Source organism: Oryctolagus cuniculus, chromosome 10 (assembly GCF_051225735.1).
Source record: "Oryctolagus cuniculus isolate XC-2025 breed Fujian yellow rabbit chromosome 10, ASM5122573v1, whole genome shotgun sequence".
Lineage (NCBI taxonomy): Eukaryota > Metazoa > Chordata > Mammalia > Lagomorpha > Leporidae > Oryctolagus > Oryctolagus cuniculus.
The window spans coordinates 119,921,054-119,934,424 of record NC_142876.1 but is presented as its reverse complement, the minus strand read 5'-3'; the positions used below and the strand labels follow the sequence as shown (position 1 = coordinate 119,934,424).

The 13,371-nt window shown below is 63.5% G+C and overlaps 1 protein-coding gene across 1 annotated transcript; it reads left to right on the top strand.

Moving 5' to 3' along the window:
- The first annotated feature begins 5,139 nt into the window (after positions 1 to 5,139).
- Positions 5,140 to 13,371, top strand: CAV3 (caveolin 3). Its single transcript, XM_002720609.6, has 2 exons — positions 5,140 to 5,371; positions 12,670 to 13,371. Exons 1-2 carry the CDS (start codon positions 5,258 to 5,260, stop codon positions 13,009 to 13,011), a joined length of 456 nt encoding a protein of 151 aa, XP_002720655.1. The 5' UTR covers positions 5,140 to 5,257; the 3' UTR covers positions 13,012 to 13,371.

The window sequence follows — 13,371 nt, the reverse complement described above, 5'->3', positions numbered from 1 at the left end:
AAGGTGCTTTGCACCACGAACGAGCTGTGCCCACGCTTTTCACCCTATGAGCTAGGAACACAATCAGCCCATTTCACGGTTGGGGAAACCGAGGCACCTCCAGGCCGGGCGCTTGGGGGCTGGGACGTCCTCAAAAACCCAGCTCTGAGTCTCACGGACATGGCCTTGACCGTCAGTTCTGAGGGTCGCGGAGTCCGACGGGAAGCCGCTGGAGCGGCCCGACCCCTGCCTGGGTCGGGACAGGCGTGGGTAGCGCCGGGGCGGCCGCCCTCCCCCTCCCGCAGAGCCGGGGGCTGGGGTGCGGCGCTGATTGGCCGGCGGCCGCCCGCCACGCCCACGCCCACAGGCCACGCCCACGCCCTGGTTCCCTGCAGCTCTCCGCAGCCGCTGCGCTGTTCTGAGCCCGCGCGACCCCTCACGGACGGCCCAGCCCGGAAAACCCCGCAGGCGCCGTCACCGCCCGGAGCCCCTGGCCTTGACCTGTGCGCCTGGCTCTGCCACGATCGCCCAGAGGCAGCTCCCGCATCGCTGGGTCTCCTCCCCACTCCTCCCTCTCTGCCTGCTCCACGGGGTGGGGTCAAGGCCAGGTGAGGGCAAAGGCCCGTCCACTCCCTGATGCGAGCCGGCATGCACACGGGCACGCACACACGCTGGAGGAGGGTGTGCCCACCCACGTGGACGCTGCACGCCCCCCGGCTGTCGCTACAGGGTCAGACGGGAAGCAGGACCAGCCCTGCTCAGGACTGGGAGCCCCCCGCACGCCCGCCCACGGGACGACTGCGCCCCTCCGCCTCCAGATGCCGTGCAACGTCTCCTGCCCCGGGCGCAATTGCTTTCAAGTCCGGAGAGGCGCTTCTCACTCTCTGCTTCCCACCAGGGATGGTGGCATCCGGGGAGATGCAGGGTCCCAGGCAGCTCACCCCTACATCAGATCCCAGCCCGGCCACTGTCAGGATGCCTCCTCAGTCCAGACACGCTGTGTGGCTTTTCCTGCAAGAACCAGCCACGGGCACGCAACCTCACGAGAGCACCAGGGCCCTTCCAGAAGCTCACGGAGCAGTGGGATTAGAAGTTAGCTTTGAACTCAAAAATGTCTCAGTCCCATGCTACACATGCACACAAACGGGCCCTTCCATCCCATCTTCCCACCAGGTCTGTTTGGTGCTCTCGTGTGGGCGGGCCAGCCCTGTGCCCAAGCAGCTGCACTTGTCACTCACGGTCGCTGTTCCCACCCCTGGCTGAGCTCGCCAGAGGGGTGCACGAGCTGGTGGGTGGAGCTCTTCCCCCAACCCCTCCACGCCCCTTCTCAGTCTCTGGTCCCCAGTTCCAACAGGCAGTTTCTAAAGCTGGGGCTCCCTGGGCGTCACCGAGGCCAGAGAAGCTGCCCGCTGGGCCTGGGGTGTGGCCTGGGATCTGGGGAGGCCCTGGCTGCACCGTGCCCCCCCCCCACCAGCGGGTCCTCCAGGCTGAGCTAGTCAGCTGCGCACCTGCTCCTGAGTGGGCGGGCCCCTGAGCTCCAGTTCTCCACGCTGCCCGACTCGCCATGTAGTGTCCCCGCACCAGGGCTGAGCAGCTGTTGCATCTGCCCCACCAGGCTCCCTACAGCACAGGGCCTGCTTCCTCCACTCTCCCCAGGACACTTAGGTCTGTGACGCTGGCGTGGTCCTCATCTCTTCCCATGATTGCGGTGCCCATTTCACAGGTGAGAAAACTGAGGCTCCAGGGCCAGGACGCCTGACAGGGAGAAGCAGGGCAGTCTAAGCCAGAAGCCAAGCCTTGAGGATCCTGCCTTCCCCAGGTGACCCCAGCCCGCTTACTCCAGAGAGGCGGAGCCCCCCTCTGCCATTCACCTGCAGGAGGGCATGAGGGCGGGGCCGGCTGACTCCGGTGCCTGGAAGTGGGCGCGTCTGCCTGGTCCCCGCCCCTCGTGACGTCAGCCCTGTGAGGTCCCAGGCTCGGCTCCAGCCCGCCCCATCTCTGGATCAGTTCGTGGGGCCTGGATCTGCCCCTAGCCCTCAGGGAGAAGCGGAAACCCAGCCCGCAGAGCCCTCCCAGGGTCTGCGAATTCCCACAGCTGGCCAGGGGTGCGTGAGAAAGCAGCCGGAACTCTTCCCATCCCCGGGCCCTCAGCAGAGTCTGCAGCCGGCTGCTCCGGGACGAGCAGTCTCATTCAGGGCTCTGGCTGCCCACATCCCATGAACCGACCTGTACTGGGACCACCTGCGCCCTGGGTCCACACACCGCCTTTAGCTGCGTTTGTGCCTCGAGGGCCACGCGGAGCAGGCGCCACAGGGACCTCGTGTCCCACAGAGCTACAGCCAGGGCCAGCTTCGTGGGTGTGCAACCCCCACAGCAGGTGCCGAGAACACGCCACAAGGTTGCTGTCACCGCGGTCAGATTCTAGCGTGGCTTTCCAGCGAGGGCTCTGTCCCCCCGGGGCTCCCGCAATGAGGCAGGCACTCCCCCTAAAATACGCCCCATCCAGCCCCAGGGGCCACCTGTCACACCGCTGTTCCACACCCCCGCTCCCTCCCAGTCCCACCGTGGCAAACAGCAACCCAAAAATGCCTTTATAGTAACACAGCACCCTCCGTCGGACCCCAGACACAGAGGAGCCGGGAACACCCCCCACCCCGCACCACCACCGTGCAGTCTTTGTGGGTTGACTGCTCTGCACGGCGTGTGCTCTCATGCCCCGCGCGCCCTCCCGTGCCCCAAGAGGCTCTCCCAGTGTGTGCCAGCACAGCCCTGGGCGAGGAGCACGGGGACCCAAGAAGAAACAGGGCTGGCGTTCCAGGTCACAGAGCTGCCGGAGCCAGAAACAAGGGACGGTTCCTGGCTGTGTGCTCCCCCCAGGAGCGCCATGTCCAGAAACAGGAGCGTCCGCCCTCACCACCCAGCCCCTCTGGTCCCTGCCACCCTGGCCCAGCTGGAGTGCACGCCCTTCTGCAAAATGCACACGCCCTGGGTGGGAGGCAGCCGCCCCCGGAACCCGGCAAAGGAGCCGACTGTCACTCGCCTCGGGCCTAAGTGACCCTCAGCACACGGGAGCTGCAGGTGCGGGTCAGCCGGCGCATAGCCATGATCGGGAGACACGCTGTGCCCGTGTCTAGAGGACCACGCAACCTCACGTGGTCTACAGGACCAACCGGGCACTGAGAGGATGGCCCCGTGGCTCCGGAGCAGTGCGGGCACGGCCACCCTGTCACCACAGTCGTGTTGCCATCGCCGCTCCGTCAGGCTCTGCACCCCCGGGGCCGCTGGCTGGTCCATGACACAGCCGCGCCTGGGCTCAGATCCCTGCCGTGTCCCGCAGCACAGCCCCACAGCCTGGAGGTGGAGAAGCCGGGGACCCAGAAAGGGGAACAAACAAAACCCTTGCTGACTCGTAAGCGACTTAGTGATAGTTGTCACCCCCACGCTCGCTCTGGGAGTTGGCAACGCACAGCTGAAAACCTCTCATTCCACCCTCCTTTGCCAAGGGGGGACCACCAAGCTTGGATGGGACTTGTGGGAAAGCCTTCTAATGATGCCAACTCAGCCTGCAGACGCCTCTTCCTGCCCCTTGCTCTTCTTGTCTAGACTGAGCTATGATGCCTGGAGCAGCAGCAGCCACTTGTGTCTATCAGGAAGCGTTGAGGACACAACAGAAACACTGGGGTATGGATGCCTGATGAAGGCATGAAGCCACCCCACAGTTCTGAGCCCAGAGTCTCTGAGGCCTCCACCTTCCCGCCTCAGACCGCCCCAGCCCCCGTCCACCCTCCAGCTGGCTGCCAGGGAGTTTTCCCTCCCCCCTACACAGGGGTGACTGTGCTGCCCAGAGGCCCTCTGAGACCTCAGACCTCTAGGTAAGTTCCCCCCACCCCCGGCTCAGCACCACTGTCCAGGACACTTCACCTCCAGGCCCAGCCGGGTGCCACCCCACCTGACCCCAGCCCCAGCACAGTCTGTATACACCATGTCCATGTACACCTGCTCATCCACCCACCCCTAACTACAGCCACCTCCTACGGGAAGCCTTCCCTGATGCCTTCAGAGCAAGCAGAGCCCTCTGGTGTGCGGCACCTGTCATGCTACCACAGGACCCCTCCGTCTCCAATCAGTGCATCCAGCTACACGGGCAGCCCCTCCACACAGGGACAGAGCCTGTTAGCCCCTTGGTCCCCGGCTCCTCGCATACCTGAAGGAGTGAGGAGGTGGGTGGGCGGGCTGAGCTGGCCCCTGGGAGTTGAGAACCTTCCTCCTTCCTAGGTGGGGGAGGGGGTGGGCTCACGTGATTGATGGCAGAGTGGGAACCGGACACAGGAGCTCTGCAGGTGTGGGAGAGAGCAGAGCCCTCCATGCACGTGGGGTGGGCGGAGGTGTGGCGCTCTGGAAGCCTGTCCACCCTCCCCTCCCCTCCCCTCCCCTCCCAGGGCAGCACAATCGCGCCGCTACCTGCTCTCCACGGGGGCCCCCTCGGCGCAGGCTCACCCAGGAGTGGGGCCACCCCTCAGGGTCCCCTCCCCCACAGCCGCTGGGAGACAGCACGCCCAGCTCCCGCAGCCCATTTCACAGACAGGACGTGGTGGCCGTGGCCCTCCGCGTCTCAAAGCCTGAGGCTCCCAGCTTTGGAGCTCAGGTGCAGGGGCAGACCACGCATGGAGGAAGGGGAGGGGCTTTTATACCCAAGGCCCTCACGCTCCGCCCACCTCCCAAACCCTGGAGAAGCCCCGCCCTCTGGTGCCACTCACTCCTAAGTTTGGGGCTAAGCCCCTCTACAAGGTCAGGAGCCAAATCAAGACGACACCCAGCAGGGGTACATAGGTCAAGGGCGCCCAAGGTCACCCGACAGGCGGGACAGGCAGAACTGGCTTCTGGGGCAGCCAAGCCCCGAGGAGCCCCCAGTGGGGCAGCAATGGGGAGAATTCCAGGGCCCAGCCGCGCCCGCAGGGCCTGGCCTGTGTGTGTGTGTGAATGCTGTGTCCCAGGTGCCCGTGCGAGGCCCAGCGCCGGCCGTGGCCCCCTTTAAGGAGCGCCCGGCCTTCCAGGGCGCTGCAGTCTTAATTTTAGCTTGGAGGCCTGCCACGGGCGGCTCCCGCGAGCGGCCGGCGAAGTTATGTGGGGCAGCTGTCGGCCGGCGCCCTGGGTGGGGCCTATTTAGCCGGCGGGGGCACGAGGCGGGGGGACCCTGAGCTGGTCTCTCTGCCCCCAGGGCTTCTGCCCCGCCGGCCCCACGGCTCCGAGCTCCCCCAGGGGGCCCCCCAGCCCCGCCATGATGGCCGAGGAGCACACGGACCTGGAGGCGCAGATGGTCAAGGACATCCACTGCAAGGAGATCGACCTGGTGAACCGGGACCCCAAGAACATCAACGAGGACATCGTCAAGGTAGGCCCCCCCGGCTCCTCGGCACCCCGGGCGCAGCCAGCTGCCCTGACCCACCACCAAAGGTTAAGTAACGGCTCCCGACCCCCAGGGCACAAACAGCAGGACCCACAGCCTGGACACGGCCAAGTGCGGCGGGCAAGGTGGCTGCCAGGCAGAGAAAGCCACCTCACCCCTGGTGGCCCTGCCACTCACTGCTGGCGCCCGGCCCAGGCCCAGCAGGAACCAGCGGCCACACTGGGCCCCGTCCCATGCCACGGGCCATTTCTGTGGTCTCTACAGTGGGCACAGGGTGAATCCCCAGGGGTGGCTGCAGCACAGGGACACTCACTAGCCCCGTCTGTCACCCAGGGCCTGGAGGCCATGCCCAGTCCTTTGTGCACCCCAGGTCTGGGCCAGGGCGGGGCACAGGCGCTCCAAGGCCCTGGGGTCCCTGCAAGGGTGTGTCAGAGTTGCCCTCAGCTGTTGGGGCATCCCCCCCTCCCCAGCAAGGAGCCTGAAGTTGGGCCACTTCCCTCGCCGGTGACCCTGGACCCACACCCCCAGTCTGGACCATCCGAGCAGGGTCCGAAGCCACCAGCACCAGAAACAGTGGCAGGGCTGTGTGAGGGGCGGCTGCCCGGGGGCTTCAGGTCCTACAGGGCCCACCTCGAGGTCCAGTGCGGCCTGCAACTCAGGACCCCACATTGCCAAAGGGGGACACAGTCATGAGGCTCCCGCGTGCGACTTTACCCCTGCACACCCCACATCCGCCGTTTCAGCACCTAACGTACCACAACCTCGGACGTCCTGCTGCCCAGTCCCTCCTTATCGCCACAACCCAGCAGGCTCTGCGCCCCCACACCTCTGGGTGCAGCCTCCCCACGGCCATCCGAAGTTTGTGTGTTCCGTGTGCAGAGATCGTAAACTGCAGAACTGAAAAATCCAATCTCAGGCTCCAGTCGCTGCCATCCCAGACGCCGGCACTGCTTGTCCCATTTTAATGAGCCCAGCAGAACCCAGAACTCTCGGCACCAGCCGCGTTTAGGTGCCCAAAGCTCGCAGCTGCTGGGTCAGGCGAGGTAGCTGAGGGCGTGTCCCAGGCCTGGTCCTCAGGGGCAGCACTCATGGGCAGAGCCTGACCCCTCCAGGGGCTTCCCAGGCCCAGGAGTCTGTGAGCCCACCCACCAGAACACACCCCGTGCCCTCGCCAGCATCGCCTGCCTGCTCCCTCCAGGTGGAGAAAGGCCCCTCAGCTCTCAAGACCACGCTCTGGCCACCTCCTCCAGGGAGCCTTCCAGGCTCCTCCAGGCAATCAGTGGCCTCCTGGACTTGCTCCGGGGGCATTCACGCTACACCACAGGTCGGGGCTCTAGCAACTTATCAGAAGTGGCGCAGAGGCGAGGTCTTCAAAAAGTTAGTGGAAAATGGAATTAAAAGATCATTTATTTTGGTGCCAAAAAAAAATAGCCTCTTGGACTCCACGCAGTTTTTTCATGAGAAGCATTGGCCGTGAACTTCCTGCCGAGCCCGGATTTCACATTTCTTTTTCACCCAAGGGACCTCTTTTGTTCATTCCATCTCCCACGGGTGTTTTGAAGCCCCAGGATGGTGGCGCACAGTGTGAGAAGCCGTGGCGGGAACTCGGGCAGCAGACCTGACAGAGTGACAACCACCAGACCGGTGCAAAGTGTCCCTGAGCAGTGCGGGCGAGCGGGAGCCACCCTGGGCTTGACGCCCGTCACGCACCTGACCTCAAGTCCAGGCTCTTCCACCGAGGAACCGTAGCCGGCACACTCGCCCAGGCCTCGTGGGCCTCAGTTCCTACTCTTACACTGCCATGGGCCTCCTGTGGGTAACTGAGCCCCAGCTACACGCTACATGACAGGTTTACTGCGCAGGGTGTGAGCAGTGAGCCCCCACCTGCCTCACAGCCTGCAGGACAAGGGACTCGGGTGTGGGCCACTCCAGGGGCCCCCGCGGCTGCTGGGGGAGACCTGAGTGGGTGGCAAGGGCAGGGTGGTCTCCGAGGTCCCGCAGAGCCAGGAGGGAAGCCGGCCAGGCCGTGGCCGTGGCCATGGCGAGAGCACTGTCCTGAGCTTCACTCCCCTCTCCCGGGGCTGGGAACCCCCGCTTTCTCCCGGCAGCCCCGAGCGTGGCCACAAGATTGTCCTTTGGTATTTTGGGGATGTTCTCTGGCTTGAGGAGCTCTGTGCCCTTTTCTGAAGTTTAGAAATAAAGGATGCAGACCCTGGTGTGTGCGTCCGTGGAGGGAGACGGAAGGGCAGAAAGCAGAGGGGACGGGCACAAGGCAGCTCCCCGGGGCCTGGCTTTCTGGCATCAACGGGAGAACACGACACAGGGTACCTGCAAGGGAGAATCAGGGAGGGAGGCAGGAAGAGAGACAATGCAGAGGCCAAGGCGAAGGCTCAGAGGGCCCCACAGAGCCTGGGTGCACCTGTCAGGGTGCAGGGGCTCCGAGGAGTGACACAGAGAAGCCTGGAGTGGGACAGGGCTGCAGCCACCTGAGCTCCAGCCCCCAGCCCAACACCACCGTGCTGTGTGACTCTAGGAGAACAATGAGCTGGAGTCCATGGTGCAGCTGGAGGCAGGCAGACACACACAACTGAAGAACAAGAGGCACGCCCACCATGTCCAGCGCTTGACCTCCAGCCCAGGGGAAGCTGGGAAATGAGTGCCAACGGCAGAGAGACCATGTCCAGCCCAGCAGACTTCACCAGGGTCCCCAGGCGGCTTGCAGGGCCCTGGGAGACCAGAGGAGAGGACCTGGGCCAACACAGCCTCATGGCCTTTGCCACGTTCACCACAGCCAGCACTGACTGCCCCCCAAGTCTGTGCTGCCCCAGAGGAGAGGGTCACACCAGACCCTGGGCATAGGGATGCCCCCCCAGGGGCCCCGGCTCTAAAGATCACCCGCAGGTGCACCTATGGATGCCTCTCCCTCATGCCCAAGCCATACAACCCTGAGCACCTCTCCCGCACAAGCCTTGGGACCCCAGCTTCAGCCCAAGTCCTCTGAGGGGGCTCAGGGTGGGCTCAGCCAAGACCCAAGGAAGCCTGGCTGGATCCCAAAGCATCACCCAGCTCTGGATCCGAGTCCTCTTCCCTCGGGAGGCAGGGAGACAGACCCAGCCCTCCCCGCATAGTCGTTCTCAGCCCACCTGCAACCCATACGTGCCACAAAACAGCCTCCTCTTTCAGAAAAACCAACAGCACCCCTTGGGCTCTCAGATGACATCCAGGGGTACCTGCATGGCCACAAACTCCCACCCCCAGCAGGCCCCCTCTGGGACTCCCTGTTGAGCCAAGGTGAACCTGATCTGAACCTGGATGCTGCCTTAGACTCCATCCTCCAGGGGAGATCAGAGCAGGGTGAAGACCGCACGGGAGACAGTGCTGAACGCCCCAGTTAGTGCCAGGCAAGCTGTCGCGGAAGGTGAGGGAGGCGTGAATTACTTGCACCTTGGAAAACCAGAAGCCAGCTTGATGGTGAGGTGTTGTCCAAGGTGCCCCCCAAAAAAGGGAGAAAAACTAAAAATGTAGAAGAAGGGAACCAGGCTTCCCAAGAGAAGGAAGCAGAGTTAGCGAGAAGTGGAGGTTTCGTGGCACTGGGAGAAACCTGGGGCAGAGCTGGCAATAGTATGGGCTCGTCTTGCCACTGCAGACATCACTAATGGATCACAGCACTGGCGCAGTGAGTCAGAGCTGACACAACAGAGGATGTCTCCTTGCCACTCCTGCAGGAGATGACGAACTTTCGCATGGGCTGGGTCAGAGCCAATGAAAGGGATTTGTGGGAGAGAAGGCAGGGAGAGCAGGTTGGGGCTGGATCGGGGGGGCGGGGGGGTGGGGGGGCATTCACCTGCTGGTCATTCCACACCAGCAGTTCCTTCTTCCTCTAAGGGCCGTGCTGCACTGACTCACGCTGACGTGATGTGAGTCAGGGCCGTGGGAACCCCAGGTATCAGCTGGCCTGAGTCTTTTGAACGAGGCCCGTTTTCTTGGGGAGCTCATTGAAATTTAGATTCCGGGGCCCTGCCTACACAAGTTCCCCTTCAGCCGAGCTGGTGAGAGTTTTGCATCTGCATATTTGAGGCTTGACCAAGAGCCCCTCGCCTGCAGGAAGACAAAGCTGGAGCCCAGGGTTATCTGCTGCCCCTGGAGACGCACTGCATCCCTTACCCACGGCTGTGCCACAGCCATCCTTCAGCTCTGCTGGCCTCATGGGGGCCTCTCATGCAGCTGCAGTCAGACGGGGGCTGGGGCTGACATCCCCTCAGCCGGAACTCCCTAATGGTGCCCCCATATGGCTGCGGCACTGGGGGAGGCAGGGATCTGCTCGGGGGCAGGGCACAGCAGTGGCTTCCAACTCACGGGTCTCTCGAGCAGGGTATAAAAGTGGCTCAGGGATCCCCAAGGCATCAGCTCTGCAGCCAGTGCGGTGTCTCCTGTGCCACATTCTGAAGCTTACAGTGAGTCACGGGGCACACCCAGACTCAGGATGGGACTAGACTCCCATGCTCACAAACACCGAGAGGCCTGGCTCAGTCATGGCATCTTCTCGCTCCCCCACACCGCTGCCCAGCAGACGCCAGGCACAGCGAGCGTCAAACTCCACCCAGGCACTGCTGCTGCCCCCCCGTCCTCCCAGGCACCTCTGTTGCCCCCTGGGCCTTTCTCCTGCCCCCCCTTCCAACCTGTGCATCTTCACTGAGAGGGCAGAGGCGAGGCTGGGAGGGCCGGGCAGGGGCAGGAAGAGGGCCCTCCCGGATGCTCTAGGGGCTTCCTTCCAGCAGATCCTTCCCCTCCCTGCAGCTCCCTCCTCCTGCTCTCCCCACTCTCCGCATCACCCCAAGGCCCCTTTATGTCCAGCCCAGATGCCCCCGTCCCCCTGTGGGATGCACCCTGCATCTGTGCCAGCCCACCGTGCACCCTGCCACCACCCAGGGCACTGGCTTTGCTGTCAGGCTGGGCTGGCTGCACCCTGCTTGTCTCTCCTGTGCCCTGTGCGGCAGAGGGACCCATGCGTGGGGGCGTCCCGGGGTCTTCCCAGGCTGACGGAGTTGCTGCCATCACCAGTCCTAGCCCAGGAAGCCCCGCCCTGCTGGGCTGTCTTTGCAGCCTTCACCATGTGTGTGCTGCCTGTGTCAGGGAGCCCTGCTGGTCTCACTCCTCCAGCCTCATCAGCGTCACTCCCATCTGCTGAACGCTGACGTGCTTGTAGGATACGAGAAAGATGAACTATGAGAGCAAAGACCCGAAAAGTGGGCATGCAGGGAGAAACTCCAGTTTTTGCAGTCCTTAGATTTAGTAACATAAAATCACTGCTTCCAATTCCTAAATGCCTTCTCTCAGTCCCTGAAGCCACCTGGTGGGGGGCTGGGGAGCAGCCACTGTGGACCACCCTGGAAGTAACAGGGGCCCAGCAGAGAGAACCCAGGGCCCAGCAGAGGCCGGCGCTCACCCTTCTCCAGAGCGGCCCCTGGTCCACCTCTGTGCAGCACTGAGGAGGACAACGCCATGGCCCCGACACACCTTAATGCAGTGGCCACGTGGACAGCAGACCTCAGTGACCTCCCCTGCTGCAGCTGCTCCCCCCACCCCAGATAGCCCATCTGCACCGTGCAGGGCCCTGTGTGTCCCAGGGCCGAGTCCTGGGGGCTCTGGGGAGCTGTGTGACACCCTCAGGCCACGCCCAGCCCTTCCCTCCCCCCACCCCAGGACTGCGGGGGCTGGACTGGCTGGTTCTGATTAATCAACTGGCTCTCCAGCTGTTCCAAAAATAACCAGGCCCGAGAAGGGGACACCGACTGAGAGAGCAGCCACTGCGCTGCCTTCCTGCCCCCCTCAGCTGCACACGGAGCCCCAAGGCTCAGTCAGCGCAGCCAGCACCCAGCCTCCCCCCACACACACACACCGAGTCCTCTCCTCCCCACTTCTGGGAAGGAACTGAGGAATGAAGTCACCGCCGGCTTCTGATACCCTGGCATGGCCGCCCAGGGCTGCCCAAGTCGGGCCTTATAAATATCTCTCCAAACCAGAAGCCTCAATGCTCGGATCCCTGCCAGGGGTGCGGCCGCCCCCGCCCGGCTCGGCACAGCACAGCGCGCCGCCTACACATGTGCTGACTCTCAGAACACAGCAGCTGCCCTGCTCGGCGCGCAGTGGCAATCCCTGGAAATCACTCAAACGTCAGCTCCAAGGGATTCTGCAGAAAAATGACAACTAGAGACACATCAGAGAGATCGGGGCTGTGGGGCCCTTCCAGTATGCAGCCAAGAGGGCAGGGGGGCGCATCAGTCCCCATGGGGACCCCACACACATCTGAGCCTGGGGAGCTGCACAGAACTGTATTTGCCATCAGGCATGAATTTCTGAGCTGTAACTTCAATGGCGCTTCGGATAGTTATTGCTACGGAGCACCTACCACGTGCCAAGGAGTGGGCTAAGGACCTCTCAAGAGGTGTGTGCCCAGCACAGACTAGGTGCTCGATGACTATCTGGTGGACAGATGCACAGATGGACAGATGAGTAGGCAGAGAGCTGGACAGACAGATGGTAGACAGACAGCAATATGAATGGGCAGGCAAGTGAATGGATAAGCAGGTAGACAAACAGGTTGATGAGTGGATGAACTGACCAATGAGGCATGGCTAGATGGATGAACAGATGGCCGGAAAAGTCTCTCTATTCCTCACAGCAAGGTTCTAAGAAATATCCCAGAGGAGTCAATGAAGGAAGGGGTTAACGGATCTGCAGACTCTCTCACCTGGTTACCAACTCCCTCGACTGGGATGCTAGGGCCACCACTGGCCTCGACAACCAGCCCAGGAAGGCACACAAGCCCAGCCTTGGGCATCCTGGGGCGGGGGCAGGCTGCAGAGGTCAGAAGCCGGTAGCCAGCAGGGTGGGACAGGGGGACAGGGTGGGAGTCAAGTGAAACCTCAGTAGGTGTGAGGGGTGCACAGAGGGTGAGGTTGGGAGACCCCAGACCCACAGTGCCCAGCTTCCCAGGGTTGGAAGCGCTCAAGACAGAGCAGCTGCGCCCATCCCCCCACCCACAGCAGAGCAGGTGTGGCAGGTGCCAGCCGCTTGCACACACTCTACAGAGCCAGAGACCCTCCTGACTCGGCACCCCCCCCCCAAATACCACAAGCAGGGTATCTGTTAGGAATGCTGGCTCCCAGGCCCCACCTGACCCAGCGGGTCAGAGCCCGGGCAGCAGCCCATGGGGTGGGGCGAGGCCTGCGGGGTCCCGATCCTGGAGAAGTGGGGTCACGGTCGCCCTCCCCCCCCCACAGGTGGATTTCGAAGACGTGATCGCAGAGCCCGTGGGCACCTACAGCTTCGACGGGGTGTGGAAAGTGAGCTACACCACCTTCACCGTGTCCAAGTACTGGTGCTACCGCCTGCTGTCCACGCTGCTGGGCGTCCCGCTGGCCCTGCTCTGGGGCTTCCTGTTCGCCTGCATCTCCTTCTGCCACATCTGGGCCGTGGTGCCATGCATCAAGAGCTACCTGATCGAGATCCAGTGCATCAGCCACATCTACTCGCTCTGCATCCGCACCTTCTGCAACCCGCTCTTCGCCGCCCTGGGCCAGATGTGCAGCAGCATCAAGGTGCTGCTGCGCAAGGAGGTGTGAGCCGGGGGCGTGGCCAGGCCTGGCCCCGCCCCCACGCGGCTTGCTCTTCAGGGACGGCTCCGTTCCCCCGAGGCAGGGGCACCCTGTGTAGAGGAGCCGGGAAGAAGACGGCCCGGCCCGGGGGGCACAGTGGCCCCTTCCTCCCTCCTCTCCCACCACACCTGCCCCCATCCTGCCCCCACGCGCCAGGCTGATGGGAGCTCCTGGTTAAGAGGCAGCTACTGCAAGTCTGCATCCACTTGCACTGTGACGACACAAACCAGCCCAGGCTCCCTGGGGTCAGCCTGCCCACGTGTGCCAGCAAAGCCACCAGCGACTGCCGGCCAGAGAGGGGGGCGCCAATAAAGGGTTTCTGCCACA